General features: G+C 45.2%; 3 protein-coding genes and 5 non-coding genes across 9 annotated transcripts; 6 read left to right on the forward strand and 2 right to left on the reverse strand.

Moving 5' to 3' along the window:
* Positions 1-841: 841 nt before the first annotated feature.
* Positions 842-3,357, reverse strand: LOC102706256 (amino acid transporter AVT6A). The gene is made up of 6 exons (XM_015833518.2): positions 3,147-3,357; positions 2,535-3,010; positions 2,290-2,445; positions 2,003-2,206; positions 1,456-1,921; positions 842-1,363 (listed from the first exon to the last, which is right to left on the reverse strand). The coding sequence occupies exons 2-6, from the start codon at positions 2,959-2,961 to the stop codon at positions 1,246-1,248; spliced, it is 1,371 nt and encodes a 456-aa protein (XP_015689004.2). The 5' UTR covers positions 2,962-3,010; positions 3,147-3,357; the 3' UTR covers positions 842-1,245.
* Positions 3,358-6,651: 3,294 nt separating this feature from the next.
* LOC102706534 (putative U-box domain-containing protein 42) lies at positions 6,652-12,576 on the forward strand. Of its 2 annotated transcripts, XM_015834081.2 has the most exons (5): positions 6,652-6,750; positions 7,819-7,965; positions 8,338-9,327; positions 9,434-9,743; positions 10,777-12,576. In XM_015834081.2, the coding sequence occupies exons 3-5, from the start codon at positions 8,353-8,355 to the stop codon at positions 12,399-12,401; spliced, it is 2,910 nt and encodes a 969-aa protein (XP_015689567.1). In that variant the 5' UTR covers positions 6,652-6,750; positions 7,819-7,965; positions 8,338-8,352; the 3' UTR covers positions 12,402-12,576. The 2 variants fall into 2 exon arrangements, with proteins under 2 accessions (XP_015689567.1, XP_006647830.1); XM_006647767.3 differs by lacking the exon at positions 6,652-6,750 and having other exon boundaries at positions 7,538-7,965.
* Positions 12,577-13,245: 669 nt separating this feature from the next.
* Positions 13,246-13,324, forward strand: LOC121053701. Its single transcript, XR_005811245.1, has one exon. It is a non-coding gene; the product is annotated as a small nucleolar RNA R160 (small nucleolar RNA).
* Positions 13,325-13,433: 109 nt separating this feature from the next.
* On the forward strand, positions 13,434-13,510 carry LOC121053702. The gene has a single exon (XR_005811246.1). It is a non-coding gene; the product is annotated as a small nucleolar RNA R160 (small nucleolar RNA).
* A 169-nt stretch (positions 13,511-13,679) lies between these two features.
* LOC121053700 lies at positions 13,680-13,757 on the forward strand. Its single transcript, XR_005811244.1, has one exon. It is a non-coding gene; the product is annotated as a small nucleolar RNA R160 (small nucleolar RNA).
* A 119-nt stretch (positions 13,758-13,876) lies between these two features.
* On the forward strand, positions 13,877-13,956 carry LOC121053699. The gene has a single exon (XR_005811243.1). It is a non-coding gene; the product is annotated as a small nucleolar RNA R160 (small nucleolar RNA).
* A 91-nt stretch (positions 13,957-14,047) lies between these two features.
* Positions 14,048-14,127, forward strand: LOC121053698. Its single transcript, XR_005811242.1, has one exon. It is a non-coding gene; the product is annotated as a small nucleolar RNA R160 (small nucleolar RNA).
* Positions 14,128-15,384: 1,257 nt separating this feature from the next.
* On the reverse strand, positions 15,385-17,372 carry LOC102706814 (protein FAM32A). The gene is made up of 3 exons (XM_006647768.3): positions 17,209-17,372; positions 16,904-17,055; positions 15,385-15,787 (listed from the first exon to the last, which is right to left on the reverse strand). Exons 2-3 carry the CDS (start codon positions 17,049-17,051, stop codon positions 15,528-15,530), a joined length of 408 nt encoding a protein of 135 aa, XP_006647831.1. The 5' UTR covers positions 17,052-17,055; positions 17,209-17,372; the 3' UTR covers positions 15,385-15,527.
* Positions 17,373-17,542: the final 170 nt, after the last annotated feature.

Raw genomic sequence — 17,542 nt, forward strand, 5'->3', positions numbered from 1 at the left:
GCAATTTTCCATTGCCAGCCCAACTGAAGCGAACCTCTACACGAGGGATTGACGGATGCATTCATATGAGCCATTTATAAAGCAACCAAAAGATTGAAAATGTTGCATGAGTGTTGTCGGTTGTGCAAATACAGTTCTTGGTTAAAAAAAGAGTAATATACATGGCCAATTCTTAGATCGAGGTGTCACCTAGACTTGTAAACTTATAAACTACACATCTCTAAGTCTGTAATCCCGATAATGTGTTATCGGGAGTCTGTGTATGATATAGCTCAAGTGATGACGTGGCTACCCAGATAGAAAAAAATTATATTTAGACCTCTCCACTACAATATGTCTCTAAATTGATTCTTGACAATTTCAAATTAGATTGGGACAACAAAAATTAGGACAATAGTAAAAAATGCGATTTGAGAATGACGAGAGTCAATTTGGAGCATATTGTAGTGAATGAACATATATATGCAAAATTCTTGTCATTTTGTAGACCACGTTAGCATCCGAGCTATACATTTACACTTTAGATTTTTGGGTGGTGTATTAAACTAATATTAGAAACCTAAAGTGTATTTTTCAAGTTCATGGAGTAGATGATATCTTGGTCCAAATTTAAGATGAAATAATAATAGTCTCTAGTTAGGAAACACCTATGGTAATGATAGATAACAATCAAATATATAATAAATATTCCCTCCGTATTTTAATGGGTGGTGTCGTTAACTTTTTGTTACACATTTGATAACTTAATTTATTAAAGAGTATATAATTATTATTTATTTTGTGCTGGTTGGAATTATTACTTATATATTTTTTTAATAAGACGAATGGTTAAACATGCGATCAAAAGTTAACAACGCTATCTATTAAAATACAAAGACAGTAGCAATTACATCAGGTTAAAAAAATGTCAACTATACCAAAAGAATCCCAATAACTTTGGTATAGTAGCATGCTGATACAAAATCAATACAAATTGATCAGTTCCTGTCCAGTACAGTTTGGACGGGTATAGAACAGCCATTTTGTCAGTAACAAGAAAAGATCCACATTTTCGCGGTTTAGCACTTTTTTGCACCGCTGCACTATGATCTACACCTATCTCTGCAGACCCTGGAGGTAGTTGTGCATATATGTACTTATAACGGAGCTCAAAATGTTGAGTACTTGAGTTCAACGTATAAACAACAAAATTTTCATCGTCCACTAGCTAATGCACCGATCACCACGGAGATGGGCGCTTGCCAACTAAAAAGTTCCCAAGGAAGCGTCGCTGTACACGGCCACTCCACTTGCCGCTACTGCAAGAACAATCATGAACACCGCGAGGTATCTGTCCCCTTTCGTCGCTATCCCGTGGCGATCCCTGCAAAATCACACGACCAAGATGACAGATCTCTAATAAGAATGGGGCTATGAGATTGAGCCAAGTTAATTGATGAGCTGATCGTCACCCACCTCAGCGCCATTCCGGCAGGGAAAATGTAAGCAATGGCGACGGCGGCAGTGGCGCCAGTGAATTGGAACGCGTCCCAGATGTTGGGGATGAAGTTGGCGGCGAGGAAGATCACGATGAGGAGCGCCGCCGTGAGCGCGCCGAACCTCCGGTTGTCACTGGACAGGGGCCTCGCCGAGGGGAAGAGGAGGCCGTCCATGTTGAGCCGCAGGGCGTGGAACACGATGGGGAAAACGAGCATGAGGTGGAGCACGTAGCTGACCCTGACGGCGTCGTTGAGCACCAAGCTGTAGGGGATGCCGAGGTCGGAGTCGAAGTTGGCGAGCACGTCGTCCAGCGTCGCGTCGCCGAAGAGGAGGTAGCCGAAGAAGCTGGTGGTGATGTACACGGCCAAGCAGAGCAGCAGCGACGCCCGCACTATTGGCCTGATCTGGGAGTGGTCCTTGAGCTCGTTGTGAATTGGGTGCACTGAATGCAGCAGTGTCAGATTTCCACACCAAAACGCGCAATTAGCTGGTAACTAAAACTGATCACTTCATGTATTAGTACCGTTGTAGTGGCAAATGTATGCGGTGACAAGAACTGGAGCTGCAGTGAAAAGTCTCCCGATGGAATTCCACTCATGCACATCAGGGAACAGCTTAGGCATCGGAATCTGCCCTCTCATCAGCTTGACGATGGCGATTCCGGCAGTGATCACCACGAACACGATGGCCAGAGCAACCGACAAGGCTGATGTGTATTTCAGTGAATCTGAACTCATGTCAAGACCGAAGTGAGAACAAAATGCTCAGATTTGAAAAGGGAAAAAAAAACTGCAGCTTTCTTGTACTCACCGACTCGCTTGAAGCATGCGAGTGGAGCGAACACACCGAACGTGACGATGATGAGGATGGAGAAGCGACCGTTCCACCGGTTTGGGCCAAACCATCCTTCTATCACGCCGTGATGGTGCTCGCCGCCGCTGGAAGATTTCCCGGAGAGCACATCACCTTGCGTAAACAGGAGTCGTTAATTCACCCAAACCAATCTGAAGGGCAAAGAGGAGGAGGCAATGGTGATTTCCGAGGCAACACGGTACCGATGATGATCATGTAGACGACCATCACGCCGACGTTGTTGGCGACGACGCAGAGCTGAAGGAGCCCCCTGCCGAGAGCACCGAAGGCGTCGCCCATAGCCTCGCCGTACGATGTCGCGCCCACGGCGCGGCCGAACCGGACGAGGAGCTCGATGGAGGCGTCCGTGAGCAGCGCGGCGAGCATGACCAGGATGAGGCCGGGAACGAGGCCGAGCACCTTCATGGTGGCCGGGAGCGCCATGATGCCCGCGCCGACGATGGTGGTCGACAGGTTGAACACCGCGCCGGCGAAGGACGCGCCGTCGTAGTAGTCGTGCGACGAGGCGGTGCCCCCACCCTGGCCGCCGTCCCCGTGCTTCCTCGGGAGGAGAGGCTCGCTGCCCTCCGCGTCGTGGCCACCGGCGCCGCTCGGCATTGGCATCACCATCCTCGCTGATCTACGCGTGAAGACGGCGCCAAAGACCCAACCTTTGTTCCTAGGGTGGTGCAATTTGCGCGGTCGGAATTCCAGTTTTTGATCGTTGTTTGATCTCTTATTGCATACAAACGGAAAATTCTTTCACACAAACATGGATCCAGACTATATGCTCTTCACGGTTCCTCCCCTTTTACCTCGGAACCTGGACAACGCCGCGGGCTTGGGAGGGTAGGCGATCGACGACGAGACGAAGAGCAAACGGAGGGAGGAACGAGCGTGGCGAGACGCTTTGGCCGGACGAGGCGAGGCATCTTATTATTAGAGCGGCTCCTGATTTAGTAACTAAACAACACTCGCTTAAAAGCCTATATCTCCCTGAAGTTGAAGGTGAGCCATGCCGCGCGCTTTTATCATGGCGTGTCTCCATGCGAGACAGGGTATGCGGCACCACCCCACGGCGGAGCCCCGCTCCGGGCGGCGCCGGCGGGAAGGACTATGGAGGACGGTGGGGCTCTATGTGGGCCTCTAATGGGCAACGTGGAGGGAAACGGGCTGAATTTAGCCGCAAGAGGTGCGCCCAGAAAGCGTACGAAAGAGGAAAGGAATAAGCTATCCATTAACGAGTTCTATTTTGTCCCTAAACCATAATACTCTCGACTATTAAAACCAGCGTAAAATAATTCCCAAGATAGTTTGGATGGCGGTTTCGGTCAACGTGGCTGGTTTGGCTCGATCTTCATCTAATGTGGCACTGAAAGCAAAATATAAAAAATAAAAAATATGCGTCCTCTACGACGATATCCTCCACCAGATAAACTTCTCTAGTCTCCGGTGAACTCGCATGGATAGAGAAGAAAGGGAATAATGTGGAGTATCTGATATGTGAGTCATACTATATTTTAATTTTATTACTTGACTGTCATGTGGGTCCATATATTTTGCTTTATTTTTTGTTTTTTAAAATTTTTTCGTGTGCCATATCAGGACAAGTACGAAGTCAAATCAATCACGTAGCCACGTCAACCGGAATCACAGTCTAAACCACATTAGAACTTATTTTGCACCGGTTTTAATAGTTGAGAGACTAATTATATCTAGTTTTTTGCTTGGAGAACGAAAATCGGATTCGGTGATAAAATAAGAGAACTTCTGTAAACTTATTTCAAGAGGAAACGAATGTGATGATGGGCCTGAGTTCGAATCTGAACCCTTGGTAGCGGTCCAATCGTGTGTCCATGAGTCCATCTATGCAGGGCCCGATTGATAATTTGAGTTAGTATCAGGGTCCTTTACGTAAAAAATTGCTCCACCCAAGCACCCATCCACTCCTACCGCTAGACTGTCGGTCTATCCTGACCGTTTACCTCTGATCGCACGGCGTAGGGGAATTTAACTATTTGCCACTATTTTGTATTTACCAACTCTTTAAATGCCTCTCTTAGCCTTATATAATTGCCACTGATAAGATATTGTTTCTTAATTATTTGTCATTTTCGCCTATGTGGCATGCCACCGTGGTGGCCACCATGGAAAACATGGTGGGCCCTACATGTCAGCTCTCTTTCGTTTCCATCTCCCCTTATCATCGTCTTGGTCAACGACGGCGAGCTGCAGGACGAGTGTTACTGCCAAAATGAATTTGTCGCAAGCGGAGTCTGACAAGCATGGGGCCATTGAGGAGTCGTCGCCACACGAGGGCAGAAGCGCGAGCTCCCCTCGCCGTGAGGCATCGTCGTCGTCCCCGCTGCCGCCAAGCGAAGATACAAATCATCACCAGCATCACCTAGGCGGCGTACGTCGGTTCGTCGATGCAGACCATGGCGGTCATGCAGCAGTTCGTATAATTTATTTTGTATAGTGTGTATGTGTAGCTGGGCACAGGATGAGCACGAGCTCCACTCGTCGGCGGCAGTGCTGCCTGCGCACTACGGCGGGTGATGGACTTGACGATGTACATAGACGATAACTAGAGGTCCAGAGCTATCAGCATATGGCAGGAACAAAACAATCATCAATTAAGAAAGTACAATCATCATTAGCTTAATTTACAATGGCCAATTAATCACACTTTTCTCTCCGATCATGGCGACAACCCTGACACTTTCGAGAAAACTCATCTCCTGTGCCCAGCCACACATACACACTATACAAAATAAATTATATGATCTGCTGCATGACCACCATGGTCTGCATCGACGAACCGATGCACGACGCCCAGGTGATGCTGGTGATGATTTGTATCTTCTCTTGGTGGCAGCGGGGACGACGACAATGCCTAACGTTGAGGGGAGCTCGAGCTTCTGTCCTCAGGTGGCGACGACTCCTCGATGGCCTCATCCTTGTCGGACTTCACTTGCGACAAATTTATTTTGGTAGTAACACTTGTCCTACGGCTCGCCGTCGCTGGCCAAGACAATGGCAAGGGGAGATGAAATGAAAGAGAGCTAACATGTAGGGCCCACCATGTTTTCCGTGGTGGCCACCACGGTGGCATGCCACATAGGCTAAAATGATAAATAATTAGAAAACAATATCTCATCGGTGGTAATTATGTAAGGCTAAAACTAAGAGGGGCATTTGAAGAGTCGGTAAATGTAACAGTAGCAAATAGTTAAATTCCCCAAAGCGAAATGGGGACGACGGAGGCGGCAACGGCAGCGATGGTTGCGGCGCGGGCTCGCCGCCGGTGTGCTGGTGGATCTTCCTCTACAGCCTCCCCAAGATACATTTCATCGATCTAATGTCACTACGGCGAGTGACGGACTTGACGATGTACATAGATGACAACCAGAGGTCTAGAGCTATCAGCATATGGCAGGACCAAAACAATCATCAATTACGAAAGTACAATCATCATTAGCTTAATTTACAATGGCCAATTAATCACACTTTTCTCTCCGATCATGGCGACAGCCCTGACACTTTCGAGAAAACTCATCTCCTGTGCCTAGCCACACATACACACTATACAAAATAAATTATATGATCTGCTGCATGACCACCATGGTCTGTATCGACGAACCGATGCACGACGCCTAGGTGATGCTGGTGATGATCTGTATCTTCGCTTGGTGGCAGCGGGGACGACGACGATGCCTAACGGTGAGGGGAGCTCGAGCTTCTATCCTCAGGTGGCAACGACTCCTCGATGGCCCCATGCTTGTCGGACTCCACTTGCGACAAATTCATTTTGGTAGTAACACTTGTCCTACGGCTCGCCGTCGTCGGCCAAGACAATGGCAAGGGGAGATGAAATGAAAAAGAGCTAACATGTAGGGCCCACCATGTTTTCCATGGTGGATAAATAATTAGAAAACAATATCGCATCGGTGGTAATTATGTAAGGCTAAAATTAAGAGGAGCATTTGAAGAGTCGATAAATATAACGGTAGCAAATAGTTAAATTCCCCGAAGCGAAATGGGGGCGGCGTTAGGGGCAACGGCAGCTATGGTTGCGGCGTGGGCTCGCCGCCGGTGTGCTGGTGGATCTTCCCCTACAGCCTCCCCAAGATACCCCCCCACCCCCCCCCCCCCCCCCCCGGCATCGAGGGACGCGTTGCTGCAATTCTGCAAACCACACGGCCTCCCCAAGATACCCCCCCCCCCACCCCCCCCCCCCCCCCCCCCCCCCCCCCCCCCCCCCCGGCGTCGAGGGACGCGTTGCTGCAATTCTGCAAACCACACGGATCGTCGGTCGCCTCTCCGAGCGCGTACGGCGCATTACAGGCTTCCATCACAACCGGCCAGCCGCCGTCGGAACACGAGCACCACGGCTCTGCGACCCTCGTTTGGTACTTGGTATGCCGTCTTACTCTGAAGCTTGCCATTGACATTGACTAGATTTGTTTATCTATCTGTTGCGCAGTCTGGCAATCGTAGATGCATCCAAATTCTCAATCATACAGGGACGACCTAACTGAAGATTCGTCCTTTTGTTATGCCATATCTGTCCTTATTTTATGGTTGTTCAACAATCAACGTTTGTGGCGGCATCCCTAATATTCTTACCCTCTTTGTTCAACAATAACTCATCTCACTGAGCAGTAGTAATCACTCTGTAGATGTTCGTCAGCCATTAATAAACTCCACGGAAATTAATTAGGCATTTTTATTGCATAGATTAGTAAAGCCAAAATTTGTGAGTAAGTAGGTTGTGTAGTTGAGATTGTGTTGAGTTCAGGCAAGAAAATTTGGAAGATATGGCTGGGCAGTATAGGTTGTTTGGACTTTGGAAGTCAACCTGCACAAAACTAGCACATTTTCTGATGATTAGATGAGTTCCCTGTGATTATGTGCTTACATTCTAGCGCTCATCAATCTTAGCTTGCTATTGCCATCAGAATGTCACCTGTGATTATGATCTACATTTAATTTTGGTGATGCATGGCTTTATGTTGAGGTGTAACAATCGAACTTTACTATACACACTTGTTTGCTAGCCACAAGTTAGAAGGGATATATCTGCATCTATCCCCTCTTTATTATATTCTATATAGATTCCAGATGCTTTCTTCTTTATATTATTGTTACTATAGTCTATTAGTCTTTCCGGTAGTTTGCCAACCTACCTATCGCCTAACTTTGTTCCTATTATGAACCTGTATTTCTCTTGTTGGATAATCTGAAGTACCTAACCTGAGCTCTTATTAAGCTAAGTTTCAGGAATTATGCCAGTCTGCCACTCACCAAGATTGACCCTTCGTTTATCATGTTTCTCTCAGTTATATCAGTAGCTTCAACAGGGCTTCCCTGTGATGAATAAATGCAATATTAAAATAGAGCTTACCAGTACACGAATAGATAACCTATATAAATTCCATCCATTCTGCCTGGTCTAATTTGCTTGCATTCATCTATATATCATAGGGTACTTTACAGGGAACAGGGCCAGGTTCAGTGCTGGAGCCTGGAGAAGGAGGAGGCAACAAAAGGCTTGCTCTGTAACTTACTCTACATGAAGTCATTGTAGAGTTCAAATCTTGGAGCCTCTGGTTCCTGGTTACAGCCTTACAGGTACTTTGTTATAGTCTTGAAGTCTTGATTCTTTTATTTGAGGGCGATTATGTGGAAGAGTATTGCAGTAAGGAACACTTGCTGTTATTTTCCACAGGAAACTTTTTTATTTCTATAGTAATCAGATTAATGTCATGGTTATGTTGTGCAATTCCACTAACTTTGAGCTTGTAATGGCATCAAAGGCTGTATCCTGTATCTCTATATTTTAGTTAGTCAGGGGAGTAGTGATGGCAGCATGATGATGCCATAAACATCATATATCCAATCTGAACAATATTTTATTAACCTAATTTACTGCAAAGATTTTGTGATGGTTTAGTGATAACATGCCTGAACAATATTTACCTTAATGTTATCTATTCTTTTCAGTAAGCATATGCAATCATGTTGTTGGTGGTCAGTACTGATGTCAATCAGCAGAGTTTCAATGACTCAGGCACAGTCACAATAAAGCGTCAAACAGCACAAAGGGCCCCAAGCAGTGTGACACAGATGCCAGAATCTCCACCTGCTTGTGTTAACCTTGCTAAAGACCTCACTGCAAGATGCAGAGCCAGAGCACTTCAACTTACAGATGATGAGATACTTAGCATAACTCAAGACTTGGACAGTGTCATTCAGAACTTATGTGATTATATTAGCAAGATACCTTCATCAGCACTTGGCAGCAATGCTTACACAGGTGTTGCGGTCAAAGCACTCTCAGCGAGGGGTTTCTTAGAGGATGATATGTTGACAAATACAGTGAAGAACATGCCAAATAGGAGGTCTTTCCATGACAGCAACATGCCGAGGCTAGTGGAATTTTTGCAGGGAATGTACCATGAATCTGATGAATTTGGAGGTCAGATGTTCAGCTCTCTTCCGGAGGTCTCAGAATACATTGAACCGCTTTATGATGCGCTCTTCTGTCCATTGGCAAATGAGGTGATGACTGATCCTGTGTTAACGGAGAGCGGTGTGACATATGAAAGGAGAGCCATAGAGGAATATTTCAATAGGTTTGCCGGCAATTCTAAAACTGTCATCTGCCCTGTAACCAAAATGCCATTGCAAAATAGGACGTTGATGAGCAATTCTTCCCTGAAGAGTGTGATTGCAGAATGGAAAATGAGGAATGAGGCAATGAGAATCAGGATTGCCCGCACTGCACTCTCACTGTCAAGTATGGATGCTATAGTGCTTGAGGCCATACATGAGCTGATGTCGCTGGTCGAGCTGAGGAGGAAGAATAGAGAGCATATGCATAAGATTGGGGTCACGAGGTTTCTGGCACGGTTGTTGGACAACAACAACGTGCAGATTCGGCGTAGCGCGCTGGAGCTTCTGTGCTTGTTAGTTGAGGATGAAGAAGGAAAGGTAAGTACTACTAAGGCTGCGTTCTTTACGCAGGTTAACTAAACCAAATTCCCTAGTTTTCCGCACTGGATGAAGAAGGAAAGGTAAGAATTCTTATTACTTGCAGGATATCATTGGAAAAACTAAGGCCATTCCCCGGACAATTAAACTACTGTCAAGTAATGGTACCGATGAAAGGGATGCAGCCATCTCTTTCTTGCTGGAGCTTTCGAAGTCACCGTTATTGTTGGAGGATATTGGGTCAACTGCTGGAAGTATCCTCATCCTCACCACAATGAAGATAAATGATTCTGATGATCCAACTGCTGCTCAGAAAGCAGGAGAGGTCCTAAAGAACCTAGAGAAGTGCTCAAAGAACATCAAGTACATGGCCGAAAGTGGCTATCTAGAACCCCTTCAGATTCATCTTGTTGAAGGTAATTGTGTTTTTCTGTGAAGAAATACATTACTTAAACTGATGCATGAAATGTCTTAAATGGCACTCTAGTTAAGCACAGTATTAGAGCATTCCTAGCGGCTCATCCAAATTTGATCATCCATATTACCATTTGATAGTCATCTAAAATATATTATCTTTTCATATTACATTCTTCATATATATTTTATTAATATTTTGCAATCTCCTCTCATATTGTTCTTGTTGTCTTCTCCTATGATTGAATGTTAAGATATAGAGTGAGTAGAATGAAGTATCTTTTCAATATAGATCATGCTCTATTTTTAGTGTATGAGATAGAGTATTTGCTGGAGTAATTTTTTTCCCTACATACAAACTCATCTGTCATATCCAACGACATTAATATTATTGTGTTGTTATAAGTGTGGTTTATATCCACCCACCTGATTTCTGAAAATGTATTGATCATTTGTCGCTCAATAAAGTCAAAGGTGTTTGACTACACCTGGTCGCCCGCACACACAGGATAGTGTCTCACAACTTTCGGGAAACAGTTTTTAAGCACACGGGTGTATGTACACCCGTGTGCTTGCATGTCATCTAAATAGTTATCAAAAAATATGAAAAAATTGACAAGATAGATTAATATAAGTTATATCACTTCACAAACATGTAAGTTTAAATTTAACTTCTACAAGTTGTAGCAAAAAAAACAAACAAAACTGAAACTAAGTATACGCATATTCATAATTGTTTTTGTTATTTTTTCTACAAGTTGTAGAAGTTAAATTTAAACTTGCATGTTGGTAGAGTGGTATAACTCATATCAAACTATCTTGTCAATTTTTTTTTCATATTTTTCGATAACTATTTAGATGACATACAAGCAACGGGTGTATATACACCTGTGTGTTAAAAAACTTCTTCCCACAACTTTCATCACTTGAACATCCCAAATGTTTCTTAAACATAAGAGAGCTAAATAACTTCAGAGTTGGAATCTTTTCTTCTCATAAGTAGTTGGAATTTGAGCTGAGATAAATTCAAAACAGGTTCAGAAGAAATGCAGATGGAGATGGTCAGCTACCTAGGTGAGCTCGTCCAAGAGCAGGACCTCACCATCGACATCAGCGGGGACACGTCGGGGGTCCTCATCAAGATGGTGCACAGCTGCAACACCGTGGCACGTAAGGCGGCGCTCGACGTCCTGGTCCAGCTTTCCTCACACCACCCCAACAGCAAGACGCTCGTCGAGGCAGGCGTCGTCCCGGTCATGGTGGAGGAGCTCTTCATCCGAAAGGTAGACGACGATCCCCTGAGCTACAAGGCCATGGCTGCTGCTGTCCTCGCCAACGTCGTCGAGTCCGGCATTGATCCGGACACCACCGTGGTGAACAAGGAAGGCCACGTCCTCACGTCCAAGTACTCCATCTACAACTTCGTCCACATGCTCAAGTGCTTCATGCCCGACGAGCTCAACCTCAGCGTCATCCGTGTCCTGCTCGCGCTCACCGCTCACGCCAAGCCGCTCGCCGCCCTGGTCTCGGTCGTCAGAGAGAACCACCGGGGCCATTCTGTCGTGGAGCTCATGAGCTCCCGGACGGAGGCGCTCGGCGTCGCCGCGACGAGGCTGCTCATCACCCTGTCCGCGCACATGGGGCACACCATCGCCGAGAGGCTGTGCAGGACGCAGGGCCAGCCGAGGAGGCTGGTCAGAAGCATCATCCGCGCCGGCCGCGCCACCGTCACGGAGCGGCACGCCGCCGCGGTGACGCTCCTCTCGAGGCTACCGTTCCGGAACGTCTCGCTCAACCTGGCGCTCGTGCAGGAGGGCGCCGTGCCGGCAATACTGCGCGGGATCGAGGAGATGCGGAGCGGCGCGGCCAGGACGAGCAGGCACGCCGCGCCGTACTTGGAGGGCCTCGTGGGCACGCTCGTGCGTCTCACGGTGACGCTGTACAACCCGGACGTGCTCAAGGCGGCCATGGACCACGACTTCGCCTCGGTTCTTACCGGTCTACTCACCGGAGCTGCCGGTAGCGGTGGTGAGGTGCAACGGCTCGCCGCCGTGGGTCTCGAGAACCTCAGCTACCATTCCATCAAGCTGTCCCGCCCGCCGCCGGAGGAGGAGCCGCGGCCAAAGAAGATGACCATACTCATGCGCCTGAAAGACGCAAGGGTGCATAACCACAACAGCAAGAGCCCGCCGCTCAACGTCTGCCCGGTGCACCGGGGCGTGTGCTCGCCGTCCACGACCTTCTGCCTCCTCGAGGCCGGCGCCGTCGAGGGCCTCCTCGTCTGCCTGGAGAACGACAACCCCCGGGTCGTGGACGCCGCGCTGGGAGCGCTGTGCACGCTCGTCGACGACAGGGTGGACGTCGAGAAGGCCGTGGTCGCTCTCGTCGAACAGGGCGCGGCGAGGCGCGTGCTCGCGGTGCTGAGGCAGCACAGGGAGAACAGACTGTGGCAGAGGTGTTTCTCCGTGGTGGAGAAGCTGCTGGTGCATGGAGACGACGGGTGCGTCAGGGAGGTCACCGGCGACAGGATGCTGCCCACGGCGCTGGTGAGCGCCTTCCACCGCGGCGACGCGAACGCCAAGCAGGCGGCCGAGAGCATCCTCAGGAGGCTGCACAAGATGCCCGACTACTCTGCAACCTACGTGTCCCTGGAATTCTAGTGCTCTTCATTTCGTCGAGTAAATAAGTATATAACGAGTAAATAGCAGCATAGGTTTGCTGCCGTGTATACGTTACACGATGCTTCACATTTCACAAATCTCAAGTGGATCTGCATACTTCCCTGAATGGAATATTTTTTTTTTAAATGGTAGACAATGAAAATTTGCGCCCTTCTTAGAGGATGATTTAATCTTTCGATTTCTGAGAGAGAAACAATAATGTAAACTCGTACACGAACAGACGCAACAGTAGAAAATGGAAGGCCCAACAAAATCGAAAATAGAAGGGCTCAGCCCATATACAGCCCAACCAATACTCTTTTCCTCTTGACGATACACGGGGTGGCTTCAGAACCCTAGCCGCCAGGCACCAGCGGGACCGCCTACAAGGTGCCCACTCCGCCAGCGAAACCCTAGCTTCATCGAGCTCTCCTTTTTTGCTCTATGCGATCCCCACGTTTATTTGGTTGGCTCACCTGCTATCTTATTGTTCCCATGCTTCTTCGATCTACGCTGCGTGAATAATTCAATCGTGGTTTGCTTCGATCTGTGTTCTGAGTTTAATTCAATCGTGTTATACGGCGTAGCGTGCATGATGGTTCTTGGATTTGATGGTATTGCTATGGTTAACTTGCACTATTAGCCCCCTGTTCTCTTAAGGTTGGGTACAGGGAAAACTGCGAGTAAAGGGTATGGGTGCTACATTGATATGGATTGGACAGGGGCTCTAAACTTCTGGGAAAGTCTGATTTTCCTCAGAATCATCCCTTCTGTCTACATTGTATCATGTTATATATATTTTGGTTGTCTCAAGTTCATTTTAATTTCCTTGCATTTATTCAGAAGCGAAATGAGGAGGCAAAATTGTCCGAATTTTTTCTTGTGGAGAACACATACATGGTCTTCAAAGTTCTCTGATCGCTTCGTTTTCATGTCTCTTTCCTTAATCTGTAGCTATTTGCAATTTAGGATGATTGATTTGTTGATATGGAGGAAGCTTTTTAATTGGGTTTAACAACAACATAGGTGTGAAGCAAAATGAGGAAGTCATACCATCAGAAAGTTCATGTTGATTACACACATATGGTCTTCAAAGTTCTCTGATTGCTTATCCACCTGACAATTATCTCTACAATCTTTGACTTGCCACCCCCTCCACCCTTAATGTTTATCGGAGTGGATGTTTTTCTCCCTATTCTGTGGCTATAGTGATATACCTTTATGATGTTAGAAATTTGAAATAAAAACTGTAGTGTCTTTGGTTGCTGGGAAATGGGAATCAAAATGAGGAGGTTGTTTGTTCTGAATTGTAATGTGGATACATCCATTGATGGTCTTCAAAGTTCTCTGATTGTTCTCATGAATCTCATGCAACATACTATCTGAGATCTGAGAATGTAGTGTTTGGATCGAAAAGTGTAGTGCTTGATTTTGGATGATGTTTGGATTGAAATGTAGTGTTTTAAGTTTTGGGAAGCAAAATGAGGAGATTATATAATCTGAAGTATCTAATGTTGATACAACTACTCAAGGTCTTCAAAGTTCTCTGATTGTTCTCATGAATTCCCATTTGCCAAGCAATATGCTATCCGATGACTGAGCACATGCTTTAAATGATGTTTCAACGGACACTTAGCTTTTTGGGAAGCAAAATGAGGAGGTCATTTGATCTGAAGTATCTATTGCTGATACATCTATTCATGGTCTTCAAAGTTCTCTGATTGCTTCTGATGAACAAGATAATATCATCTGTGAAGCTATTATTTTCCTTTTAAATTGTATTAATTTCTAATACATCTAACGTATGTGTTGAATAGCATAACTTATTACTTCGACACCACCCTCCTAATAGTCATATACTGAATTTGATATTTCTGGTAAAATTCGCTCAACAGGTTTTATCACCCTCTTATGGTCTTAATTAAAATGTTTGCCCAACATGTTTTGCAGAAGATGGTTCTTGCCCATCCTGTACAGTAAACATCACCAATGAACCTGGTTTCAACTTTCAACTAACCAATTCAACCGGCTGTCTCAGCTGTTGGTCCAAATCTCTGAATTGGTGTGCATGTTGTAGGGGTTTCAACTAACCAAGTCAACTGGCTGTCTCACCTGTTGGTCCAAATCTCTGAATTGTTGTACCTGTCTAAAGCTAGATTGAATGTTTTTTAAAACTAGGTTGAATGCTTACTACTCCACCCGTCTCATAATTTTTCGTTTTTAGCTAGTTCACTTATCCCACAAAAGACTTTGTTTTTAGAGCGGTTATTATATTTGAGTTTGAAAAAGGAGGAGATATGTTTATTGAAGTTTGAGAATTTGAAGAACAAATACATTAGGATTTGAAAAGGTGGAGAGTATTTTAGTTTTTTGGTTGTATATTGATATGTGTGGAATGAAGGAAAGATGAAGTCTTTTTGAGCTAGAGGTAGTAGTTGACACTGAACATATCCAGAAATAATATTAGGGTGCCTTTGGTTAAACGAATAGGTTTTTTTTTGCAGTGTTTGGTTCGCGGAAGTGGAGGATATTTTAGTTTTTTTTGTATATTGATACAATCTGTATTACGTACCTGCATTACGCGTTGTGATATCACCACAAATTGTATTTGACGGCTTTCCTACTGATTGTCTGAGTGATGGAAATTTGAGTTGAAGTACTTGAAATTTTTAGTTCGATGGTGAACTTCGTGGAAATTTCCGTTAGCTGTATTGTGACATTAAAAACTAAAGTTACAGATCGTTTGGCTTTTTAAAGAAAAAAGCAAAACAATATATTTATAAATAAAAAATGATTTATAAATAAAACTTATATATATATGTTCTTAGCGTTCTAAAAGTAAAGACTGCAAAATTAACTAGATAAAAAAAACCTAAAATCAACTCTAAATTTAATATTGCAAATTTAATTTTTAGCTTATTAGTAGAAGCGATAATATGACGGTAGTCCAGCCGCCAAGGTTGCAATGAGGACATAGGGCGTAAGTACTCAGAATAGGAATACTTGAATTAGACATGGTTTGATTTTTTTTTTGAAATACAACACAAAACCAAATGTTCAGAACCGTACAGGTAAGAGCATAACACGCTAACAGAGGATACAAGCATTGTTGTAAGACTCTGAACGTTAACCAGGGCCAACTTTTGGGATGTCGTAGTGCTCGCTGAGATTTGCCAGGTATTGGTTGAAGTCCTGGATGCGGTCCCTGTGTGACTTGTTGGATACTTTGGCCAGCTTCTGCATGTCAATCTTCTGCTTCTGCTCCATGTAACGCCGCTCAGCGGGTGTGAGGTGATCATAGTCGCCTTGCAAATTCTCTTCCTCTCCCATCTTGTCAGCTTCAGTCAATTGATCATTAGGATCAGTTGGTACTTCAGACCTTCCACCTGACGAACATTGACCATATTACGTACAAAGTACATTGAGCAGAAAGCAGTGTACATTAATGCAGTTCACTTAAACAAACATAAAAGAGTGTAATATCTTCGATCAAATTATTAAAAGCAGAAAGCAGTGTACATTAATGCAGAAAGCAATTTATACTGCTACACTGCACTTGGCCAAACAGAAAAGGTGTACAGCAACGCACAATAATTTCCAGACAAATGAACAAAGGTAGCAATGATCAAATTATTAAAAGTACATTCAGCAGAAATTTATGTGGCTGCACTTCGCTTAGCCAAACAGAAAAGTATACTGCTATGTACAATCAAGTTTCCAGACAAATGAACAAAACTAGCAAGGATGGGCAACATTAAGGTCCAAGAGCTCACACCCTGTCTTTTCGCTTATGCTTATGTTTACAAGCCAAAATTAAAATTTTCAACCTTAAATTTGAAGTCGGCATAAGCACCAACCCCATCTCAAATTACAGGTTCCTGTTTGGTGCATTCTGCTTTGTCCAATATAGCCTAATGTACCATAAGTCGGATATTATCTAGGGTGATCCAAAAATCAATCGTTTGCTAAAGATGTTAGTATCTGTCATAGCAATGAACTTGAATGTCCAACTTCTTTACTTTCATCTAAATGTCCAAGGATCCATGCACACATAGCTACTTGTATAATGCAAAAACTAACAACAAACAGGAGTTCGAGGCCTAATTTCTTATTTGTTCAAAGTTACATATAACTGAGGTAGTAAGTAGTAACATGCCATCAAAACAATGTCAGCTAGCAGTAGTGAAAACTACAGACTTACAGAGTGCTCTACCCAAAAGTACAGACAAAATTGGCATCAAGATATACATTGAGGAACCCGGTTACGTCTTAACCAAATAAATGTGTTATAGGCAACCATAATCTACTCCATATATCAACAAATGAAAGAACCTCTAGACAAAGGTATTCCATCAACCATGTTAGACAAAGGTAGTCAATCAACCATGTGGTCACTCAGAGGTAAAATAAGTTATTCAGATCATAGGAATTGTTCGCAGTTCGTGTGCGCATATCAATCAGAATCGGGGCTTAGTAATCTCGATAGAATAACGAGCAGAAACCTTGCTGAAGCTCCCCGTGCCCGGCTTCAGACGACTCCTCGCGGTGGTTCTTCTTCTTTTTCTTCTTCTTGACTCCCCCTTCCTTCACATCTAGCGCCTTCCCTTTCAGCTTGAGCCTTCCCCCGACGACGTTCTGGTAATCAGACATCTCCCTGCGCGCAAAACCCAAGCATATGAAACGAACAAATCAGAACATCACTGGATGGAAGACTGGTGAGGACGAAAGTGAGATGGGATGGGAGAACCCTAGAAAAACACGGAGCCCCATGGCAAGGTAGTCGAAAGTGAAAGCAGGCTCAGCTCACCTAGGGAAGGAAATCAGCCAGGATGGATCCCCACACCACGCTAATCCGTACGACGAGAGAACGACTGGAGGAGGAGCCGGAGGCGGCGGAAGGTGGCCGCTCCGCGTCGCCGGCGAAGCGACGTTCGGCGGCTTCGGATTTGGGGTCGGGGATTTTGATGGAGAGAGGATTCGAGGCGATTTGGGCAAGGGGTAATACGGTAAATCTGCGGATTAATAATGGGCTTGTCTGTCCATTTGGTTTAGGGCCCGGCCAGCATACAGGTGGCCCAAGTCGTTATAGGCCATCGGTCGTTCGAGTGTACCAATAACTTTTTTTTTTATGGAACTTTATT

This window comes from Oryza brachyantha, chromosome 2, assembly GCF_000231095.2.
Source record: "Oryza brachyantha chromosome 2, ObraRS2, whole genome shotgun sequence".
Lineage (NCBI taxonomy): Eukaryota > Viridiplantae > Streptophyta > Magnoliopsida > Poales > Poaceae > Oryza > Oryza brachyantha.

Bases quoted from the DNA above. Each gene is read 5' to 3' on its own strand.
- LOC102706814 (XM_006647768.3), bottom strand. From the start codon at position 17,051: ATGTCTGATTACCAGAACGTCGTCGGGGGAAGGCTCAAGCTGAAAGGG. The intron at 15,788-16,903 runs GTTTCTGCTCGT...AATGTTCGTCAG, and splicing joins GCACGGGGAGCTTCAGCAAG to GTGGAAGGTCTGAAGTACCA.
- LOC102706256 (XM_015833518.2), bottom strand. From the start codon at position 2,961: ATGGTGATGCCAATGCCGAGCGGCGCCGGTGGCCACGACGCGGAGGGC. The intron at 2,446-2,534 runs GTACCGTGTTGC...TGTTTACGCAAG, and splicing joins CGTCTACATGATCATCATCG to GTGATGTGCTCTCCGGGAAA. The intron at 1,364-1,455 runs GTGGGTGACGAT...GTGATTTTGCAG, and splicing joins CCTGCCGGAATGGCGCTGAG to GGATCGCCACGGGATAGCGA.
- LOC102706534 (XM_015834081.2), top strand. From the start codon at position 8,353: ATGTTGTTGGTGGTCAGTACTGATGTCAATCAGCAGAGTTTCAATGAC. The intron at 9,328-9,433 runs GTAAGTACTACT...TATTACTTGCAG, and splicing joins TTGAGGATGAAGAAGGAAAG to GATATCATTGGAAAAACTAA. The intron at 9,744-10,776 runs GTAATTGTGTTT...AATTCAAAACAG, and splicing joins TCAGATTCATCTTGTTGAAG to GTTCAGAAGAAATGCAGATG.